Source organism: Nothoprocta perdicaria, unplaced genomic scaffold (assembly GCF_003342845.1).
Source record: "Nothoprocta perdicaria isolate Ctin4 unplaced genomic scaffold, notPer1 scaffold_175, whole genome shotgun sequence".
Classification (NCBI taxonomy): Eukaryota; Metazoa; Chordata; class Aves; order Tinamiformes; family Tinamidae; genus Nothoprocta; species Nothoprocta perdicaria.
Window position 1 is genome coordinate 541,514 of NW_020454927.1, and position 25,239 is coordinate 566,752.

The following is a 25,239-nucleotide window of genomic DNA, read 5'->3' on the forward strand; positions in this document are numbered from 1 at the left end:
ATAACAAACCTTGAGCTGRTATCTCAGTCTTCCCACAGACAGGATGTCAAGGCCAAGWAGTTGCAAWTTGGATGAAGATAAGACGCCTGGCATATCTCAGTCTTCCCAGAGACAGGAGAAAACTATAGGGCAACAATGTCGAGACAGAATGCAATCCACAATAGTCTCTTACATAAACGCAATCCACAATAGTCTCTTACAGTATGTTACAATGTTCCATCATTTATATTAATTCCACAGATATGGTTTAAATGAAGAAACATTCATGTAAGACAAGATGGACAGATGATTTGGTTTAGTAATTAGCTGAGAAGAGCAGGAGTTATTCTGAAAAAAAACTCGTTAACTTACAGTATAATGAAGTAAACTTTATTTAAGAGATAAGCAATTTATTTGAGAGATAAATRCAGTAGTGCTTCAGAACTGTAAGGTTAAAAGTAGACAGTGATTATATTAGGACAAAAGTTGGAGAATGTGCAATGAAAGATCAGTTGTATGCATTCTAATATGATGCAGATGCTGCCACAGGTAAGTACTTCTATTTTATAGTAATGTTGCAGTAGTTGGCACAGAATAAATCCTCAGCCATCTGAGAGTCACTGTCCTCTAATTAAATATATTCTGCAGTATTCAGTGTATCAAGTTAACCCCAGTTCTTGGTCTGAAACCTGTCAGGCAGACTTAAAAATTAATAATAATTGCCTGCTTAGCCTCTGAGCAGTGCTTAAATGGATTTTGAGGCTGACATTTCATCTGATGGACACTTTTCTGTACAGTAATAATGCTTGAGGAAACATTTATTTCCAGCCATTGCTCACCTTACTTACATTTCAGACTATAGTTAACTTTTACTTAGAAGGAAGATGATAGAAGGTCAAAAGGAATAAAGAAGGCGACATGTAAAAGGTGCACTGCTGTAGTTGGGTTAATACCTTCCATCATTCATCCTAATGAAAAAATCTATTTATATCTCTTCCTTTCATTTTTTTCATTTCTTTCTTTGTAGCTCTATCAATCTATATAAGCCCTTTTGAAGGAACAGAACATGTGAGATCTGTAATCATAAAAGCCTGTCACTATCCTGTTTGTGAATCATTTTCTTCTAAAAATGAACTCAGAAGCTTGTTACCACCTTGTCAGTGTTACTGAATGGTTTTAATAAAGTGGCATCTGGAGACTAGGCAAAATATATTGTAATACATTATTAATACATTATTACATTTTATAAATATTTTTCTGACCTACTTTGAGAAACAATTGATAGCAGCAGAGCTATTGAATACTAGGTTACAAATTTGACATTGGCACATGTCAAAAGTGATAGTTTTGTACTGTATGGGAGTTTGTGAAGTGGAAGCTGACTTGCATATAAAGTATACATGGAGAAAGAATTGAAAACACGGGAAAGGAAACAAGAGAACAGTTATGATTTCAGAATTTATTATAAAGGCAAAATTGAAACACCAAATGGCCATCCCAAGGAAGATTAAACCCCTTTTGTGCATGAGCAAGAACAAGGGAAAGGTCTTTCATTTGTCAGAAAGTGAAAGCTTTGTCCAGCAAAAGCCATTACAAAAGCATAATTAATAAACAAGAAATGGAAAATTTTTGTCTCTCCCCTRTGCTAGTTGTATTCAGAGCTCAGGGATTTTCATAGCAGAGAGAAAGATGAATCTTCTTTGTAAAATAGAAAGCATTCCTCTATACTTAGATATCTATAGAGACAAACACCTGCTATTATTAGGCAAATATTCATTAAAATATACTATTTCCCACTTTGAAAAACTTCTGTATTATTTCATCTGATGTACAGCATTACATTTATAGACACCACAGAGCATCTGTTGTCAGCAGTCAAAGGAGAGAGGGTATTTTTCTTCACATTTTCTTTACTATTTGCAGTTATGCATTATGTCCAGCAATTATATTTTTTCATAAATATGTTATGCTTTTACGTAAGGAAGGAATGAGAATTAGCAACAGCAGATATTAGCAACAGACTAATACATGTCTGTATCTATGAGTATACTTATATATAATAAATATGTGTTTAACYAAGCAGTTTTGGGGATCTTGCTATTTAATCTTTTTAGATCAACAGCAATTTCCCATATAGCTAAGATCATTTGAGTCCTTGAAAAGAGAATTTTTGACATAAAATAATTAATACAGGGGGAAAAAAAAGACCCGGGGAGAAGTGCTGAACTTGTGTTCATTAGAAGAATCAAACATGCTCAAAAGATCTAACTGAAAATCAAGACTGAAATTTTCTCACTCTCTGTGAGGCTGCAGTGAYTGTGGACAATGAAATGCACTGCGTTATTAATGGCTAGTGTTTGAATATGCTGGACACGGACTTAAAATGATAATAAGTCTTAGTACCTGGCATGGAAATAATACTATAGCTGCCAAGTTTACAGTATTCTCCTGGCTTTGGCATCTCTATAAAACAGCAGTGACTATGAACAATTCTGGAGAGATGGAAAAGATACATGCATGTTTCTGTTCATCGGGAGCAGCAACCCTGAACCCCTGAATTTTGATAAACCAGTTTTGATAAAACAACAGAAGAGAGTATTGCTTGGCATAGTATTGAAAGGGATCCAGAGCTGAGATGTAGTCTATATGTCCATTAAGCTGAACAGTTTTCCGGAACTGAGGACTCCTACAGAGATGGAGACTCTAATGCAACCAACCTCAGAGGTGGTCTGTGAGGCCTGTGAGCCCAGAGAGTATTACAGCTCATCTGGTAGATGACAGAGAGTTCCTCCTCTTCCTCCTCCTTCTCCTCCTCCTTGAAGCAAGGTGCTGCACCAGTTTCAGTGGTTAATGACACCCAGGGAGCATCAGGGTTCTCTATTAGCACCAGTTGTCATTGCCTTGCAGACACATGCTCTGAACCTGAGGAGAGGTTGGAGTGCTATCACAAATGCCAGAAATATAAAGGGTAAACCTGTTAGTCTAATGACACTGTATGTCTTACAATCCCGTTGGTGCCCTYCTACTTATCGTTAGCCTTAACGTGTGAATTAACAGAAAACCCAGTCTCCCTCCTACACTCAATTGACACAATGAATTCTGAAGTATTTAATGATTTGACAAATACAGAGGGAATATTTTACTCTTTACATTACCTCTACATATTTTTCTTATTATTATTCTTTTTTACGTTAAAATATACAATTGTCTGAGCAAACATTTGTCMTAGTTCCTATGGAAACAGGTGTACAGATGTAAGTGGAACAACCAAGAACCTTTGGCATGCTATAAAATTAGAAGAGTTAAGGAATATAAATATTAAAAACAGACATCTTGATCCTGGCTAAATCAATAGCAAAAGTCTGTGACAGAGGCATGATTACTCCCCCTCTCTCTTTTTCTTTGTGTTTAAAACCAAAGACAAAGAATCAGTCACAGGAAAACAACTAAGAAAAAAATTACTCACTCTCTGATTTGACCTTCCCCAGACAAAATGTACAAGATACAGTTACAGTTTTAATCCTCATACATAGTTAAAGAACGTCTGGTTCTCAAATTATCTTCCTGAAATTAAAATACATTTAATGCAGAATTTAACATTTATTTTGTATCCATTTAAAGTGTGAGCTTGTTTTGCCAATTGACAGGGAACCAAACACCAAGGGACAGAACAGTYGTGTTTACTATTAATGTCAAATAATACAGAAATGAAATGGTACATCTATCAAAACAATAAGCTTACTAGGCACCAGATTTTAAATACGGACAAAATAAACAAGGCAATGCACTTAACTATTATTATACAAGAAAGAAAATAGTGATTAAGAAAAAGATGCAGCACCAGTTGCCTAAATACATTACCATTATCCAGATCCACAGTAACTGGGGAGCCGCTGCTGCAGCGAGGATTTGGAGAATCTTCTTGGCAACTGGGAGGTCTTACAYGGTGCGTCCACCCGTAAGTGAGGTCTCCAAAGTCACTGTAAGAGAGTCCAGCTTTTATAAAACCAAACCAGCAAAACYTGCATTTTCTTTATTATCAGTAATATATGGTATGTCCTACTTCCCTTGTCATCTGGGACTGGGACCTCGCCAGAGCCCCAGTTTTGGATGGGAAAATTCCCTTCAAGGTCAAAAACTCTTGCCTGAGAGCCCCAGTTTTGGATGGGAAAATTCCCTTCAAGGTCAAAAACTCTTGCCTGAGAGCCTACAAAAGTTACAATTTTATGAGCCTATATACAACTTAGCAAAAGCAATTTACAGGCAAGTTCTGTGTACTTCTACAAAAGCAGAGCTATATTCAACTGTAAGTCTGTGGTTCAGGTCCTGTGGTTCAGGTCCTGTGGTTCAGGTCCTGTGGTTCAGGTCCTATCAGTTCAGAGCTAAGTGCAAATGAACAACTAGAAGACCAGTGTATGCTAGTTCCAGTTTCTTATTGATAAAGCATAGCCTACAGCAAGGTATGAATCAAATAACTTGAAGAAATTCTCCCCAAATATCTGATGTATTTGAGTAAAATGTTTGTGTGTAGCTCCAGTAAAACTCATTGCTATAAATTTTTATATTTATATATGGATATAGATAGATATATAGATATAGCTCTTCTTGCTATAAATTTGCCTCAGATTTCTTCTTCCTGAATCAAGCTTAAGTTTTGTTTTAATATCAGACTAACTTGCCTGGTCATATATATGGAGTTAATAGTCTTGATATCATTTTCATGCAAGCTAGCAGACCTTTTGTTTTCTGTTAAGGGACAGAGTAAATCACTCAGATTATAAGAGTTCTCCAGTGTCTTCCCACAGTTTCTCCAATAAGCAGACGATAGAGAATTTTTCATGAAATTTGGTGGAAAATAATCACAGAGCCCAAGACTTTTTGGATATTCTCCAAAACTTTTAGTAGATGGCAGCAGTAATAGTGAGCACACAYGATGGCTTTGAAATATTCTCGTGTGTCTGCAACAAGATCCAGCTGCACAGTGCTACAGGTAGGAGAGATATAGCTGTGTTTCAGTCATATATATATATATACTATTACAGATTTGGTCGTATACACAGTCTCCTTAGCTTTAAGTTGATATTCATACTGCTAACTAGAAAGGAGAGATTAAGGAGTTAATTGCTACCTCATAAATTTGTATTTTGCAAATTKAATCCATGTTAGGCTTTTCTGCTGCTAATTCTGTATTATTATGTTATATTTCATATATATGCAGATGAATTTCATGTATATATATACACACATATATATATATATAAAGAATTGAGAGTTCCTTGATGTTTCTTAGACCATTGCATTGCTTCCATACTCCCAAATACTTCTGGCATGTTCTTTTTTTTTTTTTTTAACCAGCTGATTTGACTCAAGCTTCTACTTAGCTAATTTAATATTGATTTTATTCTAGTCTCCACCTTCCACCCTCTTGGCCTTTCTGTTTAAATTAAATCTGCTTTTAAATGGATGCATTTCCAGCCCCTAGTTGCCAGAACCTTGGCCTTTTCACTTAGATTGCATCTATTGTTAAATCAATCTTACTCCAGCATCCAGCTTCCCTCTCCTGAGCTTTCCACTTGACATCACATGCAGGCCTAAGTAGTGCCTGCTCCTGTCCCTAGCTTTCACCCAGCTTCTCCATTAAAATTAAGTCTCTTTTCAAATCCATTTTCTGCTTCCATTCCCAATCTTATACTTTTTTTATACTTTTAATTTCCAAATTGCAATGGCCTTGTGCCTGTTTCGATTTGTGGAGCTTGAAAAGAAATATATCAGACTCTCAGTCTTCTTATGTAAGTACTATCAGACACCCAAGTCCTAAGTTTTATGGAAATAGATTCTTCTCATTTCTGGTCTCAGTTTAAATAACACCTATCTCATGGTTATTGTTGCTTGAGTGGTAATTTCCATTATCCCAGCTAGTGCATCAGACCTAAGAGCTCAGTCTTACAATAACTTCCAGTGCTGCTTTCAGGGTGGGACCCATGAAGCTGGACTGAATGGTGAGTCCGTGTAGCGACACGGTGTGCTGAGCTAAGAGGACTATTAACCGAGAATTAATCAGGCTCCACACCTGCAGTGAGACGGCCATAAATTATCTTGATTATGTGCTGGAAAGGAATCTTGGGATTCAGCGAGCCGAGCGGCTGCAATTGAGACAAATATTCCCACTGTTTCCTGTTATAAATATCTCAGCATGTTTTCACTTAAAAGACTTATGCGTGAATTAGCAATTTAGTGATCTGAGCTCTCAGTGCCTTTTGCTTTATGCTCCTATCCTGTGTGAGAAAACAAGAGCGTTAGAGCAAATCTGAAGTTTTATTTTATAGGAAAGAAGTTCCTTGCCTTTTTCATCAAGAATGAAAATAGATCTATAAAGATCAGCTAAGCTGAGAGACTGTCATTAAGTTGTCTTAAAAGCTAAGGTTTGCTCACAGTTCTTTTCTACCAATACTAAACTTTGAGATACAGTAGTAAGAAATACAAAGTTTCTGATTTCTTGTTTTAGAAGAATATCCTAGAGAAAAGATCATACATTATAGGTCCCAAAGCCTTCCAAACAACTCAACCACTTTGCAAATCAGCTGACGTGTAAAGTCCAGGAGAGAAGGCTAAGCAGGACAAGAGTAAGTGAAGTATATTGAACTAAGCTATGAATTTCAGGTAATACTAAGTTAATTTTGGAAGTTTTCTTTTTTAGTAATTTTGAAAGATGGTTGTTTTTGGCAACTCTGTCAAAATGTAGCAAAGTCAAAAATCCTAATTGAGGATTTATTATCCTGTATATTTAGCCAACTTTGAAAATCTCAGGTCTAAGTTGAATACAGGTAGTCAAAATATTCCACCAAGGGAAGTAGCTAGCTTGATTTTGGAAAAGGAAGACATAGCAATGTTGGTTATTCATTAAATCAAAGCAAAAGAAAGGCTAGCATAAAGGAGATATCACAAAGTGTTGTTAGAAGAGCCACAGTCAGTGAACAAGGGAAAGGACATTAAAACATTACAAAAATAGTAATTTAATTCTCGGTAACCTCTTTTCCCTATTCAGTTTACTTTTTTCCAATAATCATTTCCTTGTTTCTCTATTGTGTCTCTGCTATCATATCTTCAAACCTTCATATAATACTCTTGCTAAATTCCTCCTATTTGTAAACCTGGTATTGCTATCTAAACGTTGTACTTTTCAGATTTTCTGATAATAGTCCTATGTAACCCTAATTGTTTTAAGATATAAGAGAAGGAAATTTCACAGCAAGAGGTGTAATCTCTTATTAAATCAGTTGATCCATCTGATACAGTTTTTCAGCTGAGTAAGTTGGTCAAATGAAATTTATTACCTCTATCTAGAAACTTATTTTTCAAAGATTCTACATTAAATTTATTGTATCTAGTCTGTATTGCTTATCTGCTTTGCTAGCTCTTTATCATGAGAAGTCTTTTCTTACCATTACTCTGTGACCTAGGTCATATCTGGACTCTCGTTTGACTTCATTTTACATCCTTATGCTGTATTGAATCAGAACATATATGATTGGTTTTGCAATCTCCATACATGTGTGTGGATTTTGTGGGTTTTTTTTTGTTGTTGTTTGTTTTTGTTTTTTTAGTTTTTTTGTTTTCCCTCTTGCCTCTTTTACAGTTCAGATCTTTGGGTATAGCTATGTGATACTATGTGACTCTCACCATTCGTATCATGACTCTATAACTTTGCATTGGATTCCACAGATTTTCTTTTTCTCCATAACCATTCTGTTAATTAGGACAATGTGTTATTTTAAAGGACTGTAATTCAAGAGTTCAAATTAAGTTTTCATAAAAATCTTCTACTTCATTTTTTTCCACGATAGTATTTTATGTTGATGATGTCATTATTACATGAACTTTCTTGATCATTAAAGATCGATTCTCTGGTTGTTTCAAAATCAAAAGGGATACTAACTCTGTTATAGACTATTCAGTTTTGCATCTCTCATCTATTCATCTATCCCCTAAGACAATAAAGCCTTTCAAGCAAGGAGAAAATCACTTTGTAGCCACTGTATTTGTTGACACATATTTTTCCCTTGTATATGCAAAGGCTACTGGTCACAAGTTCCAAATGTTATATGTTCTCAGTTTTTGGCTCCATTTCCCTACCTGAGATAGTCATATTTTCAATTACTGAAGGCTTATTTGAACTGCTGAGTAAGATGGCTGTGCCAAAAGAGATATTAAGAGATAAGCTAGTCAATTTGAAGGTGAAGAGCAGGACAGAAGCAGTAACAGTGTAAAACACAATAGGTTTATCCATTAACAGAGAAGTGCTCACAGAGGCAAACTACTCATAGCTGCACTTGGGTGTGATTGATTAGTGGATTTACTGGATTTCTTCTGAATGATTAGAAGCCCTGGGGAAGACTGAGGCTAGGACTGACAGTGCATCTACTGAGGCTAGGTATGGCTGACATGATTGTGATCAACAAATGGCTTATTTTGCTAGCTTCCCCATCTTGGAAAAAGCTATATGAAAGAACAAATGGAAGACCTTGCTGGTTTGTGCTAGTTCAGAAAGAGAAAATTTGAAAGATGACCATGAATCTCCAAATCCCAGAGGGAGTTAATCTGCTTGTGTTTCTGATCTGTACACCTGAATTCAAAGAAGGCACTTTAGGACCCTGCAACTTACCTTCTGATTAATCAAAAGGGAGAAGCACTGGTCAGAGACAGAGTTAGGGAGTTCCTGCTGGGATTAACAGAGAAAGGCTCCAGCAAAGGAGGCAGCATATTCTGCCTAACAGAGGCAAAAAGGATAGTTTGGAGTCTAGAGAAGTTGTAACCCTGGAGGATGTGTGGTGGTAAACCAGCTTCATAAGGAGCTGCACCATACTTTGTCAGCAGGATCCACAAAGGGAGAAACATGCATATGGTGCCGCCTGATGATGAGGAAAGTTATGGGATGAAGCTGGACTTGTATGCAAAATTTCAGTGATAGTTATGGGGGCAAAGGCAGGATGGTAACTGATTAGGAGGATTTGGAAGTGGAAATTATCTCATCTAAAGTGGAAAACAATGTTAAAAGCATGATGTGCTTGGTGGAAGAAGARTGATGTCACTGGAGCAGAATCCTCCTGGAAATGCTGGTACACGGCATCTCTGGCTTCTAGAAGTAAGTCCTTTAGTATGTGTGTCAAGTTCAAGGCGGAAGCGTATACCTGCACCCTAACGAAGTCAGCTAGTAATAAAGGAAGAAAGGGCCAGGGAGGAATAAAATTCACACTGACTGACATCAGAAGGACAGAGACATTAAGCAGATTTTAAAGCAAAGAATCAAAAGTATGAACATAAAAGAATGACAAGAAAAATTGCAACACAGGCTGAATGTGACAGAACTTAAGCCAGCCAGAGCTTTGAAGTGGATATGCATAGACCTTTTTATAGTGAACTCACAAAGAAAATCACAACACGGAACTCAAGAAAAGTCAGAATTAATTGGATTATAAACTCACACACTTCTTAAACTGCAAACTCAAAGTTATGGATCATAGAGAATAGCAATGAGAGGCTGGTGACATTTCCTCCCTTGTCTGTATTAGTGCGGTATGAGAACCGTGCATCTTGCCTGAGTTTCAGCCAACTCACTGGCTTCTTGTACTGCAGCAAACTCCGCTCAGTCTCCCCAGTCCTTGTCCATCCTCGCTGCAAAGACCTGCTGTGCAGCAGGTCCCTCTTGCCCTCAGCAGCTCCTGCCTGACCCAGAGCTGCCAGGTCCTTACAGTGCCTCTCTCTCACTTTCCCCACATGAGGCAAACAGAGCATGTTGGCAGGAAATCTGGAGGTCAGTTTTCATCCCTGGAAGATGGGACCAAAAATTACTCTCAAGTCCCTCAAATGCCATAGCCCAMATTTTTACAATGATATTCTGTTCTACACAGCAGTTCTGCTGCTGTGGATAGAAGATATGCTTTTTTTTTACATAGAAATCATTTACTCTGAATGCACAAGTGATCTRAAAAATGTACCTCTATCTCATGTATCTGATCCTATAAATGCACTGTTTGAGGAAGTTTAYGCTCTATTATTTTACAGAGCTGAATAGAGTCTGCATTATTAAGGGGAAGTTAGTTTYACATAATGAGGCATCCATATTATGCACTTACATCCATATTATGTACTCAGTTGAGATATGCTTGAATAAATAATTACAAGACAGAGATACTGMAAAGTTTTCTTAAAGATAAATAATTGTATCATACCAACAAATAACTGAAGCAAAAGTCTTGTTATGGATATAAAGAACAAAATGCCAAAAATAGAACCCTGTGGGATCATCTAACATGAAAAGAAAAAAAAGCTGAAGGAAAAAAATACCTAACTTGCAAATTAGCAGTGACCTGTAAGTGAGAGAGATCAATTCCTGTTGGTCCTAGCATCTACACTAAACATTTTTAAAAGAACACTGTAGTTTATGGGATCAAACTCGRCAGAAATGAAAAGGCACACTAATACATTACACACAAGCCTACAGAAAAAAGATCAAAGTACACCTTCAAGAAGTAGCTTTGGAGTTCTGCCTCTTTTGAAACGAGCATGGACACATTTATCATGAAAATCATTTATTCTGAGGTGGGAGTGAAGTCTCTAGGCACAAAAATAGTTCCTCCTCCTGATTACCTGGGCTGCCATGTCAGTGGGCTGACTGGACATGCATTGCAAGGGTTCAGTGGTGCTGGCTCTTCCTTGGTAGGAAATGTAATTCTCCATCCATGTAGATGTCATTTCTGGGTGTCAAACATCTCATACGTATAGGTCATTTTTCCTGCGCTAACTTAATTAGTGCACAGGCAGTAATTTAATGGTAAAAAAAGAAGGAATCACAGAACATTCTGTTCCAAAGGGCTTTAGAAAGAGAAGGCAGCAAGAGAGGTGAAAAATCAACAATTAGGGAAAGCAATGTGAGCTAAAAAAAAAAACATTTTTCTCATTTTCATACTGGATAAAAGTGACCTAGGAAAATGTAATTGGGCCCATTTCTAACTCACTTTGGTTACAGGCACAAAACATTAATTTTTTTTCAAACCAACTTGTTTTAGAATGAATGATACTACATTAATATACAAGGATGAGGGAGAAAAAAAAAAAGCTTTCTTTATTTGAACTGATTATAATTTCTATAAACTTTTTTCCTTTAGTTAAGAATAACTAGGAAAGTATTTTAGTCATCAAGATGAAAATTAAGGAAGAAAATGGTAGCATTATTAAAATGAAGAACAGAATAACTACCTATGTAGGAAGAAAATATAAAATCAGAAATACGTTGTAACAACAACGTTGCAGAGGAGTACATAAGTCAGAGCCAACCATGACAGATGTAAGGGATGTTGATGCCCAGACCAAGCTGCTTTGCTAAAAAATAGGCCCTGAAATCTATTTAGAGAGAGTATAATATGTACCTATTCTCATCAATATAAATTTTAAGTATGGAGTTTGTAGACAACAGTGTAAAGAAAAATATATATGTGCTTAACCTTAAATTTTTAAAAAAATTCCACATATTTACAGTTTAAAGTACATTCTTTCCTCATCCTAAATGAGTGATAAGTTTCTGACAAGGATATTACATGAAGTGTATAGACTTCATGTGCGGTGATCATACTCTAGGGRCTTTATCAGACAAAGGCTAAGAGAACTTAATGACTTGAAAGTGATGGAGAATTCTTCCTTTAAAATAAAATAAATAAATAAATAAATATAATGAGGCAGGCTGCCTTTTAGCTTTGGCAAAGGAATAGCAGAATTGTTAACAGCTTTCCAAGACATGGCATAGAGAACATTTTGGAAAGATGTTTCCAGGCTGGCCAGATGGATCTGTGATGAGGTCTGAACAATATCTATGATATTCCTCATACCTCTTTCATTTTACAGGGCCTCAGTGTCCTTAGAAAATAAAAACCTGTTCATGCCTGATGTTAATATGTTGGACATCGGAAAACTGAAAAAAATAAGGAGATTGTTCATCAGCAAAGATCATCTATTAAAATTTCCATGCTGGGACTATTTTAAGGCGACTTGAGAAAGGGATCTTCTTTCAGCATAGTCCTGAAAAAAAAAAAAAAAAAAAAGTGTGGTGATCAGAACAGTACTCGTGTTACAATGTGGGGCAGTTTTTAAAATAAGAAGCTATCTCACTGGGTGAAAAATAAAGAGAATATGCAGTGCCAATTCAGATAAAATTACTGTGGAACCTTGAAATATTCCCATTCCAGCCTTTAGTAATAAAAATTCACATAAATGGTTGCCTTCTAGTAGTTTTCTGTCACTTTTTTCTGCCTTAAGCTGATTGCTGTCAGCTAGCACTTTATAGAACCAGAAAAAAAATCACAGTGTCACATTCTATTACTGATGTCACTTCTTTCTTAATTATCTCACATGCATGTTCCCTCCTGTGGTCATCCACATGTATAATAAGTTATCTTGGGGACCCAGCAAAGAAATGTAGGATACTATAGGAGTCTTTTACTGCTATAATTTGAGGTTCAAGTGCTTAGACTTCTTATAAAGATGGGAGAATAGATAGTGTTCTTCCTGACAGATAGCTGGGTGGATCTGTCTAGTTCAGATTAGACAGATACAAGAGCAATGTATTTCTTAAGAATGAAAGGCAACAGAAAAAAAAAGTGAGACCCAGAAAATGAACCATGCTTATCTGAAAAGTTTGTATAAGCTACAAATTCAAACATTGGCAAGTCCAAAGTAAGCYTTGACTTTATACACAGAATCTGAGTTATCAATTCTCGATTTTTGSTTTTTCTCTCATGTTGGCTTTGACTCCTTTTTGCCCTGTCACTTACTTAATGCACCTTCCATCATTCACAATCTTTCCTTAATTAAAGTAATTGGGTTATATTGTTGCTATTWAAAAAAGATACTTTCCAGAGACTGCTGTTGCAGGATTTACTAAGACCTGTGTGATCCACACACCACTGCTCTGTTCATACCTTGCACCTCCAGACATGCCTACTTGGAAATATATATAGTAATATACCAATGGGCTGTCAAGCTCCTGCAGCTCTGTGCACAGGACCTGCCAACAGGTCAGTGGGACATTCAGAGAAGCTGAACTTGARATGAAAGTGTAGGAAAGGAAAAATGATCTTTTTTTTTTTCCCCACATCTCTGATTCTTCTGCACAACCTACAAAGGAAAGGAAATTGCAACTGGCATATACGTGAATGCACTGTATTAATACTAATTAGGCATATTGAGTGTCAGCTGTCTAAAAAAGAATAGCCCTCAAAAATTACTGATGACAGTGGGTTCACCTTCTTCAGCCAGCAGTGTTCTGTGCTTTATGCACTCAAGCAGATGATGACAACTCTTTTTCGGAGGTGACCCATGAGTGACTGAACATCATTTTAATAGACTACCTGCAGTGGACAGCAGTGTGGATTTGCACTTGCAAGCGCAGCAGGTAATGAACTCTGAAAGCACATTTCACACTGGCCATTAGGCATCCAGCATGACCACAGAACGGAGGTGACCCAAGGAGGGAGCAATTCCCTGGGAATATGGATCATGTTTTGCAGCCAGCTGCAGATAAAATAACCAGTTTCTGCTGTAACCTGCTATTATCTGTGGGGTGCTAAAAAATCCTCTCCCTGGGACTTTAAGATTCTCTCTGCATGACTGTACTTAATGACTATACTCCATGGGGTATTCCTTTTCTAGTGACAGAATATTCTGATGCCAACGTCATAGTATTTTTTGTTTTGTTTTGTTTTTGTTGTTTTTGTGTATGTGGGTGTGTGTACATAGGGTTTTTCGGAGGGGAATTCAGGCAAGGAGGTAATTTAATGAATAGAACTGCCTAGGATGTGTGTGTGTGTGCATGCTTTTTACTGAACTTTCTTCCAGGCATATGCAGCTTTCTGAAGTWAATTGATGTAGTCCTATGAATATATGGCAGGTGTCATACATAATCCATTAACCAGGTCACAAATAAAACAAAATCAATTATTCAATATCACTCTCAGTCTAATGTTTTCCCCTTGGAAACCTATACCACTGTTACAGCTTTTTACTCTTGACCATCTAAACAAAGGAATGCATGTATACAACCTAAAGTTCACTAAATAGAAGGTTTTATTTGATTAAATTTGGATATCTCAGATGTCTGTTTGAATTGAAAGGCACATGGTAATGTTTCCACACAGAATGAGAATAAAAATTTAAAACTCTGTATTTAATGGTTGCCATTCCCTTGTGGTCTCTGTCCTGGGAGTTTAGCAGACAGAAGTGGGAAACATCAGGTAAAATTAGTTTGAATATTTTAAATGAAAACTAATTTGAAATTTAAATTGCTGACAATGAATTTTCATATTAAAGATTTATCAACTATCCATCCAAAAAATAGAATATGTAACAGAATATAGCRCATCTCATTGTCTTGTGTGCAGAATGGTCTTAATATGAGGTCCAAGTCAAGCTTCAGCTTTAGCTGAATAGAGCGCCTATCTTGGAAAGCAAAAGATGAAGGCCCATCTATATGTATGTGAGTGCCTGACCTCTGAACATTTTTGATGGTGTTATTAAATATATTTTCTTTGTCAGACAAAAACAAATATATGTTTCCAACCATTAATGCGTGTTAACTTCATTTATTTCTCTGAAAGATTTGGTGATAGCAGTACTAGTTATTTTAATCTCGCTTAAGCTCTTTTCCTGCTTACAGAAGCAAGAGGACTGTGTTTGCTATCAGTGGGAAAGGAATTACAAGTGGTTCTGAATTATCTCCAAAATGTACTTGCTAACTCCTTGTATCACATGCCCCCAGTAAAAAATAATCCTATTCAGATATCGGAGAAAGCTGCAGTACATAACCAAACAACCRGAATCTATTACTTGAACATGATTGCTTCTGAAAAATGAATCAGAAGGCCTGTATGGTATTAGACAAGCAGATATTTGAAAAACTACCTTTTCTAAAAATGGATCTGCAAAGATCCCACTACTGCTTATGTCAGTCGCCATGTATGGTGTTTTATTTCGTTACAGTATAGTGGAAGAAGGTATCTGTCGGATAGGGTTGACATTCAAGTTGTTCAGCATTACATCCTGCTTGAAGAGTTTTAAGGAACTGTCCTTACAGCTAAGATGATGGCCCATAACTGAAATGCATTGAATTCAGTTTTCAGCCAAGCTACTCCTTTATGAACTCAAGAGGAAAGGCGATTAAACAAAACAGGTGTATTTCCATAGATTTCAGGGGAGTTTTCTTCAGTCCTTCAATCTCTAAGCCTTATGTCTACATCCCTTCATTGGTAAAAGTCCTTTACATTGTTTACCCAGAAAATACATTGTTTGAAAAGGGGATGTTTCTTGTTAAATACTCATGTAGAGATTAGCACAATAAGGATCTAATTTTATTTAGGACCTAAATATATTCTTGTGGTGCAAAAAAACAGCAATTGCTTTCCATGTGGCGAAAGATTTCTAACGTGCTGTGAATTTCCCAGATCTACACCGGAACAATAAAAGCCCTTCTAAATCAACATGACCACAGAAGGAACTAAAAATTTCTCACTAACATGTATCTCCGCATTATATGTGATATTGGAATCTTAAGACAAAGTGGGGAAGGATTCTGAAAATACGTCCTGTCTGCAGAATTTCATTCACAAAAGATTATGTTKCTTTTTCACATATAAACTTCACAAGTTTCATCTCAACCCTGTGTAACCTCTTTGGTTTTCACTGCTGTTTTTTTTGTTACATTACCATGACTCCATGGATTTGTAAAACCCTGGGTGAAGGTGTTTCACAGAGATTAAGTACTCTAACGTTTCCACAGGCTAAATTTCTAAATGCTTCAAAAAGAATTGGATCAAATGAAATATGAAATATATACTGAGAACCTAAAAAGAAAAAGCTGCATTAACTCCTATTGGTTACTATTTACATACACGGCAGATTTGTAAGTGTTCTTATTGCAAGCAAGAGCGGCAGTAAGAGCAACTCATGGGTCAGTTCATAGYCTACCTTGCCAGGCACAGTGACAAATATACCCCAAAGACAGAGTATAGAGCCTTCTGTGAGCCTATTTCACAGTATTTTTACCTACTTGATTAATCCTGGCATGCAAACCTATACATGTGCTTAATAGTTTGGACCTTTTTTTTTAATATAATTTGTCCATATTTATCTTTAAGTTGACATATTTTCATTTCCATTTGTTCATTTCTGGAACTGTTGTATTTTCAGTTGATTTCATAGGTGGACTTGACACATACTCCTACCGACAACCCCCCCAGGAACATGTTGAATTAAAGCCTCTAAAGCCCGTAGGTAAGGTTCTGGTCCAAGGGACCACATTAATCCTTCTAACTGGACTGAAACCTAACCCTCTCCTGAAATAATTTTGGCATGAGATTACTAATAATTKAATTATATTTTAATTATAACCTAATTAAAAAATAATCCACATAAAACATGTGATTAAGTGTACAATCTGTCATTGGGGGCATATCTGCTAAAGAAAGGGTTAGTAGATATCACTACGTCCACCATGTTGTGCTTTAGCTTAGCGCAAGGAGAGGCTATTGGTGAAGGAAGGAGTCACTTGCTGACTTCTCAGTAAGAACTTGGGTAGTGTGTGGCTGCTACTACACCAGCACTAATGAGATTAACCCACCTATAGGAAAGCAGAAGCTCTTATCACAAAGTAGGGTTGGTGCTCATTACTAAAATGATCATTTGTCAGGAATTTATCTATAGCATAATTACATCACAAACTCCACTAAGCTTAGTGAACTTTAAGCAATGTATGTATTTTTATATGTTTGACTAGCTGCTGGAAAAAAAATGCTTAAAAGCTACTAATCAGCTTCAAATCGATCTGTAGATTTTCACTGGAACTTCATTAGCTCTTTTTTCTCAGTTATTTGCTCCTRTAGTTAAAGCATAGTTTTCATAGTCTCTGCCAGCAAAGTACTCTCTGCTRCCTTATAGAGTATTTTCCATTAGGAAATGCATACCATTTTGCGTTGAAATAAATTAAAGTACGGGAAGATATTAGCAGTTCATATATTTTGGCAGAAGCTCAGATAACTTCAAACAGGTGATACTTCAAAGGACATTGTTGAAATTGAATATACTCATTTAGAAATTCTTGTGAGGTGCTTGTAAGTTGTTAGCCTGATGCTTTCTGTCTTCAGATTTACCTTAGGGCCTTTTGTGCATCATACACTAGAGCAGGAATTRCATTAATATATGAAAATAAGCAATAATGAATGATTTGGCGTTTGGCATAATGTTACCTACAGTGGAAGTAGTAGCTTCCCTGTACTGGAATCTGCATTTTCATGAATATTTCCTGAAATGCTGTTTTTGCTGCAAACTAGAGGGTCTCCCTAAGAAATTTTACTTCTAGTATCCATGCTGTTAAAAACTCCATTTCTACAGAGGTKAACATAAAAAATGGTTGCTATTGATAAGTGTTAAAAATCTTTTGCCATCTTCACCACCCTGCTCATGGGGAAAGACTAGCATGTACTTTTTACAGATGATAGCTTGACTTTATATCCATTTTTCCCTTTCTCATTCATTTATCTTATTTCTTTCATAAATAAACTAAACATAGCAAGTTGAAAATACAAGGTCTGTGGCCTCATGAAACTATGCAGAAGACATGTATAGTGTTTTCTGAGCACTCATATTCATTTTAATATATGCTTAGTGCTGCCATAATTATTAATGATTAACATGTCTAAAAATAGCGTTCTTTTCACCCATGGGAAGAGGTTAAACTTGAACATATTCTCACAAGGAACATTTCTTCATGCAAATATGAATGATCATAGCTTTTCTGATTGCTGTTGCTTCTTCCTGTATCTTCATCAGGCTACAGACAAGCAGGAGTGGAATCACTACCCTGAACTGTATAGGTTAAATTAAGATGTGCAGAAAGGAGGACATGAGATGGCATGGGAAAAAAAAAAAAAAAAAAAAACTGTTCCCTTTGGAGCTAAAGTACATGGACTAAAAACTATTGTGTCTTCATGTTTCAAGTGCAACATCAACAGCCAGGTCACTTGGTGGTAATGAGGATTTTTTTCACATGCTGCTTGATGGAAAAGAGAAACTAGGGGATTAGAAGTAGAAAACAACACTGCAATTTGGTTTACATTTTTTTTTTCAATTTTTATTTATTTATTTTAATGGCTGCCAGAGGTTAAAATTTCTGTTCCTGCCATTCCTTTTTGAATGACTAGATCTGATCCACTATTACTATAGCCTTGGTCAATCCTATCTGGAGAGACACTGAATCTCTAATTGCACAGGAGAAATAACATTTCTAAGGACAGTRCGAGCTCCTGCTCACAGATTGACCCAGTGACTGAGAAACCCTGACAGTGCAGCAGTCTCCACCATGYGAGGGGTTGCTGTGATTGATTGTGAATTTGATTTGTTTGTTCCTCTACACTCTACCACTGTGAAATCACTGTGAATGAGCATCATGCTTTTCTTCTAGGTTACACAAGAAAAGGTGATTTTCAAGCAGATATGTGAGAACACACAGGTTAATAAAGGCATGTGATTGTAGTGAGGACTGTAAATAATATGAATATGAATATGAATATGAATGTGAATGTGAATGTGAATGTGAATGTGAATGTGAATGTGAATGTGAATGTATGTGTTGGCAAGCAGGTCATGTGCAAATTTTATAGCCTGGTGAGCAGAAAGCTTTTACTGTTAAAATATATTAATCTGAAAAGGATCTGTTATTTTGAGAACTTCAAGCATGGTTTACCAGCTACAGGATTTTTCTTCGAAGAAAAAGAATTATTTCCTGTATGGTGCACCTGATCTTAAACTAAACCAAAATACAAAGCTGTTCCTTCATATCCAGCCATGTATTCTTGATCTTATTTGTATTTCTTGCAGCTGAGGAAATTAATGTCCAGAGGATTTTATATCTGCTTGTTTGTTCATAACTAACCTTTGGTTGGAATGATTTTATATTCGCAAAGTAAAAGATAGATTAGAAGGTATGGAAATCTTCATTTTTAAGTAACTCATATATTCTTCTTTTTAGGTCGAAATAAGTAATCACCATTTTCCCAAGGCTTCTGCTCTCTGTGAAGAAATATGATAGAAGAAAAGACTAACTTTGTGACTTGTTGTTCTGGAAGAAACACCTCATCCGTTCCTCACGGCATGTGGATTATTCTTCCCACAGGCTCATTATCAGCATTGTTATTTGGTAGCTCCTTGTAGATGATCTTGAATTTTTGAATAATTTACTTATATGGACACCTGTAAATTGTAAATTTTTCTTTTTTAATTTCAAGATTTTTACAATGTTTAGTGTTAAGGCACAAAAACAAAGCAAACAGTGAAAACTCTGAGAAAGATACATTTTTCTTGAGGAAGTTAGTATTTCTTGATTGATGGAATCATACTGGGCCTGGTCAAGACTGTGTTCACAAAATGTAATTTTGACATCAAAATATGCATTGGGAATCAAATACTAATAGTGTAAAAGAGAACATTTTCAATCCTATATGTAAAATTTACTATGGCCACTCTTTATATTGCTTGAACTACTACATGCGGTAGAAATTGATCTATGACTAGTCTTGGCCATATGTTCCAGCACTAAAATACTCATCTAATTTTTCCAATTTGTGTATGGCTCTCTCTCTCTCTCTTGTCCTCAGCCCACCGATAGTAGTTTTCTGTGATCTGAAGAGAAGTAAAATGGCAATCCTGTATGGATGCCAATATCTAGGAACCCTTAAATGCAGAGCTGTCTAGATGTCTGTGATTTGCACATTTTTAAACTCTTTTCCTCCATCTCCTAGGAAGAAGCCACACATGAATGTAAAGTAAAGGCATAAACTGCAGCCTTAGGGGCTTCTGGGGATTTTTTTTTAATTTTGTTCTTAATTTAAAAGTAAACAAGAAAATCTAGAAATGTGTATAAAAGTTTGTAAAGTTGTTTGTAAATACTTCTAGACAAAAAAAAAAAGTATGTAACTGTGATATTTTCTGTCACCACTAGTATAAAGTGATACACAAAAGCTAATTTCTTTGGGGAACTGGTAGTCTTTTTAACATAACTCCTTTCTCTCTTCTTACTTAATATTTAAAACACTGTCAATAGTTATTTATCCACAGGACCCACATGCCTCAGCATTCAGTAGGAATTTCAGTAGGTCTTCCCTCTTTAGTTCTTCTCCGTTTGTGGCTTTTTTAGTGGGACTGTCAGGAAGGACATTTCTTCTGATACGTAAAACTCATTTCGCCACTAGAAGCCCAAAAGAAAGCCACTAATTTCCTTCATAAKCATCCTAATTGCTCTGGCTGGTAATAATTTCTGATCCACTAACTTTCAGAACATGAGCCTGTTGTCTTCTGTTGAAGCATGCTTCACTTGCATTTCAAATTTGTGCAGATTTGACCTACATGAAGGCTTGTCTTGATTCTTTCCTTTTTAAATTTTGTGTTATCTATCAAAATGTTAGCAAATATAATGAAGGCAGAGTCTGTCATTTTTAGGAGATAAGGAAGTGTGTGGTGCTACTTGCACCCATTTCCTAGCTAGTTAAAGCAAAGACTGCACTGTCTTTGGAGAAAACATAGTCTGAACATAGGTTAACCTTCCCTGAAGCCAGGTRTGAAGCAAGTGTTAAGACAGTATCAACAAATATGACAAATGAATGAAACATTTTATTAGTATTCCTAGGATTAAATATTCCTCAGATGGTATGTATTTTTTGTTGTGTGAAGCCAGACTGTACAAAAAAGAGGGATGCTCTTAAATGAAGACAACATCCTTGTGTAATTTGTATGTTTGAGATTGTCACAACTGAATGATACCCTTTTTGAGCCATCACAAAGATCACTGTGAATTGCTTTATATCTGTAATATTTGAATAAGGCCTTATTTGAATACATTCCTATCTACTCCTGAAATATTTTAATATCAACACTTAAGATTATGGACAGAATCCAGCATGCGGGCATTTAACACAGATTCCTATGATCAAAGCAATTTTATTTTGAACTTTCCATTTCAGCATTAGTTTCCTGTCTTCAATCATTATAGCTGGTTAATTAGCATTAATAGCAGATTAAAGGCTGGGGGCCTTGAACCCAGGTCCTGCAGTTAGGATCYGAGACAAGGAAAAGGAAGGGGTGCTACATCCCTTTTAGTCASACACATCCTCCTCCAGAACTGAATACACTGTGTCCTTGCAGAGCTTTAGAAGCGTGTATTTAATTTGCTGCAAAGACAAACACATCTGCTGGACCATGTTTTACAAATTTGCCTGAATGTATTCTCTGCCTTATTGTAGAACCTTTGGATTTTCAGCTTACTAATAGAGAATTGTGTATATACTGCAAAAAACTCTGTAAAGACAGAACCTGACATCTCTTCCTTGTGAAATATTGATCATTTTTTTAGCAGGGGAACACAAACTAGTATACCCTAAATAAGTTCAAAATCCAGGAATCCTTACCAATACAGCAAGGCTGCCATCTGTCTCACTTAATAAACAGAACATTCCTGATTGAGAGGAATTTGTCTTCATTAGAGCAAGCTAAAATGCACACCACAATACCGAGGAAAACTGTCATTCTCTTCTAAATTGAGACATAAAAAATAGTACCAATCAATCTGTACATGCTGGAAAAGAAATCTTGAGAATAATAAATGGATTCGAGTGCTAATTGCTGTGTCCTCCCATGCGGTAGAATATATTGGCTAGCATTTTTAAGAAAAGTCTTAAGCAATACTTCCTTTATTTTTGCAACAGATATCCTCAGTAACATGCCAGGTGAGTCACAGACCGACAAGCTACACAGGGAGTAACTGTTGGCTTTCTAAATAAACTTGAATAATTTTGATAGGATTAACTATAAGGAAATGACTAAGTTTATATTGCAAAACAAAATTTACTGATAGTAAAAAAAATTTACTGATACTGATCCTAAATTCACAGAGCAGGTTATCAGTTGATATATATTGTTCTGGGCTGTGTTAATGAGTCATGCTGTAACAATCTATAGAAACTGAAAATCTCTCCTTCAGACTTCTAGAAATTTTTCCTCTCCCCAAGTTTCTGCTTAATTCAAAAGTTTTATGGAGAATCAGATTTGCAACAGTACTTCATCYGATAGCATAAGTGGGGATGTGGCAGTGCATGTCAATACACAATCACTAAGGACTATGCCAGGTACCACTAGTTCCATAAGAGAGTGGGTGACATTTTCAGGCCCTGAAAGCAGGAGATTGAGATGTGTTTGTGAATATGCTCTTGCATGATACAGTGGCTCAGAGTGATCATATATTCAAATTTCTGATGTTGCGGGAGGTATTATTGGTTGGGCCTCTCTGTTCCTCTCTCTTATCTATAGAGATTTTTCACACACACACACACACACACACGCACACGCACATGCACATGCACACACATGCACACAAAAAAGAAATAATTAAATGCTTAGAAATTCAATTATCAGCCTCAAGAACTCTATAAAGTGTTATAGCTCATAGCCTGGATTTAGTAAAGGGACTTTTAATGCTAGGATACAACATTTATTACTATAAATAATTTTCAATAGAGCTATATAGGTTAAAACCATGGGAATTTTGTCTCCTAGCTTTTATCTAACACCTGCCTTCCTTCAGTAGATTTTATTAAGAAGATAATACTTACCATATATTAAAAGGAGTACTAAAGCTGGGAGCAAAGTAAATAGTAACAGATTAAAATGTGGCATGTTGAACTTTTCCTGTCGAAACCTGTGATCACAAAATTAGTTCACTCCAAAGGAGATAGTCCTGCTCAAGAGTGGCAGATTTTACCCCAAACAAATGAACTATGTCTTTGTTTGAAGCCCTCCTACAGTGATTTACTCTACTTAATCTTGATCTGGGGCCTCACCTCTCCATCCAGTTGTCCACAGCTCAGTCATAGTGGAACTTGAGTCACCTTAAAGCCCCATGTTGGCAAGTGCTACCTTTTTTTTAAGGACAACTGCTATCCACTTCCCTGCACCAGGTTCTCTGCCTGTCTTTCATGTAAGGATTATCTCATTAGAAAAGCCAACTAGCAATCTATTAAGGTCCCTTAACAGACTTTGACAGTGGCAAACAAAAATTGACATCCCAGGCTAATTGGCCAGCCTCCTTTTAGAATCAGCTTCTTCTAGTTTAATTATAACAAATTACTACCTGGAAGCCACTTCGAACACTGAAAARGTTTTCTTTCAAGGTGGAAAATTGTTCCTTCCACTTACAGCTCCCATTTCTTTAGRCCAATTCTTGCAAACAAATTCAGCTCCTTCACCACTAGGCTAAACATTTGCACAGAAATCTGTTCTTTACTGCAAATTGTCCTTATTTAGCTATTTGGGGACAGGTCTCYCAAACTCAATGGGATGAAGATATATTCCAAGGTCAGACCCTGCCTCATCCTCATTTCCATCATCACCTCCCCTCATTCTCATGCATTGTATTTATATTTCCTCTGCCAACAGCCTATGCCCCAATCTAGTTCCTCACTGGCTGTAACTCATCCTAGAGCCCTCACCAGGGCTCCTTGAGAGGGGCTTGACCGCTTTGATGGTCACAGCAATAATCAGTCCCTTATGTCCAAAACAGCCATTTCTTTTGGTGGCATTTCAGTCTGAAGCACTGCAATTGGGCCACGCTGCTGGCTGCCAGAATAGCACTTTTATTGCTGGGTTACACGTTCAGGTCGTGTTGGAGGCTTGGTGCTTTAGTGCTGCATAGGGTGGAGGGTGAGATCAGTTAATTTGCAGCAAGATAGAGTTCAGAGCAAATGAATGAGCTTTATGAAGAAGCAGGGGATTCAGAACTGTGAAAATGGGCACATAAAAAAGACATTTCATATCAAGATTAGAGGATCCTGCTACAGGATTTGCTCCCTAGAGCAATGCCTGCATTGTGTTCTGGTGGATGTTCACAGCATGCCAGAGCATCTTTGATCACCCTGGGCCACAGGGGCTACCCTTATGCTTCACTGTAAGAGGGAACAAGGCTGACCAGCAGACTAAATATTTATTTGGCAGGCAAGGACATGGATCTAACCAGTATTGCTATTTGGCAACTATGTGTAGATTATGTCTTTTTTTCCCCTGAGTTGAGAAGCAGCTGCTGATAAATTATGTGTTGTTTTTAATTTCTTTTTTTTCCTATAATTTCCATTTTCTCCACTTAATAATTTGATTTTTTTCTGTGATTTTAAACAAATTAAACATCTGGATTTAATTCCTATCTCCACTTGAGTCGCTGCTGGTCAGTCCCACAGCACAGTCCTTCTGTGTGTGACAGCTTTGTGAAATAACTGCTACTATACAGTCTGTTGCCTTTCAAAATCAGCAACAGCCCGGGAAGATCATCTCACTAAGCACCAACCATRCATAAATACTACCGGGAAAGRAAAAAAAAAATCACTTTGTTTTGCTTATTCCCCTAGGACATAATGCCACATCTTTAAGCCTTCTGTCCCAGTTCCCTGTTTATCTCACACCAGCCATATGCAGCCATGCTTTCAAAACATGATGTAAGTCGGTGCCATGCAGATTCCCTGAAATTGAATTATAAATTGGCTGAATGTGATTGCAAGAGTAATCTAATTTTTTTTTCCCACAAGTTTGCATGCATGCCCAATTAGCAGAGCATCATGCATAAGGAGRGTTACAGCATTTCGTAGTGCGTGACATATCTGGAATGAAAAGCATGTTACACATGAGCAAACAAATAAACACTGCAACTTTGCCCAAACTATTCAGTAAGATGTCACTAGATTGTGCTTACCCTGGTTTATGTAGCCAGAACCCCACTGGCGAGTGGGTATTTAGTCCCATGCACCAGGCAAATGAGCTCCAAGAACTTGTTTAAACAGCCTCACTGTGATATTAATAACTAACACTGCAATATGTTGTCTTTTTCTCAGTAAGTAAAGCTGCTTGCCTTCTAGGTTGCAGCCAGCCCTTCAGCTGTGTGATACTGATATTTCTCAGGGTTGGAAGCTCACATCCTTCAATATGCACACATACATGCACACTCATGTCTCAGTTTGTAAGAGCCTCTGATCGAAGTTAAGTCTGAAGTTGAAAGTAGTGTCTGGAAATAGAGAGCTGTAGGGAGTGTTTCTTGGAGTGTTTTTGAGACCAACACAACCTCTGTGGAGACCATTGCCCACTCATAAGACTGGCATAAGAGTTTCCTTTATAAAGTATCCTCCACTG

General features: G+C 36.8%; 1 protein-coding gene across 1 annotated transcript in view; it reads left to right on the plus strand.

Moving 5' to 3' along the window:
- The window catches only part of NKAIN3 (sodium/potassium transporting ATPase interacting 3), a 328,125-nt gene extending 308,456 nt beyond the window's left edge, over nucleotides 1-19,669 (plus strand). The window contains exons 7-8 of the mRNA XM_026036279.1: nucleotides 16,213-16,296; nucleotides 19,049-19,669. Of these exons, the coding sequence (XP_025892064.1) occupies nucleotides 16,213-16,296; nucleotides 19,049-19,062 (98 nt within the window). The 3' untranslated portion in view covers nucleotides 19,063-19,669. The remainder of the gene's footprint in view (nucleotides 1-16,212; nucleotides 16,297-19,048) is intronic.
- The last annotated feature ends 5,570 nt before the right edge of the window (nucleotides 19,670-25,239 follow it).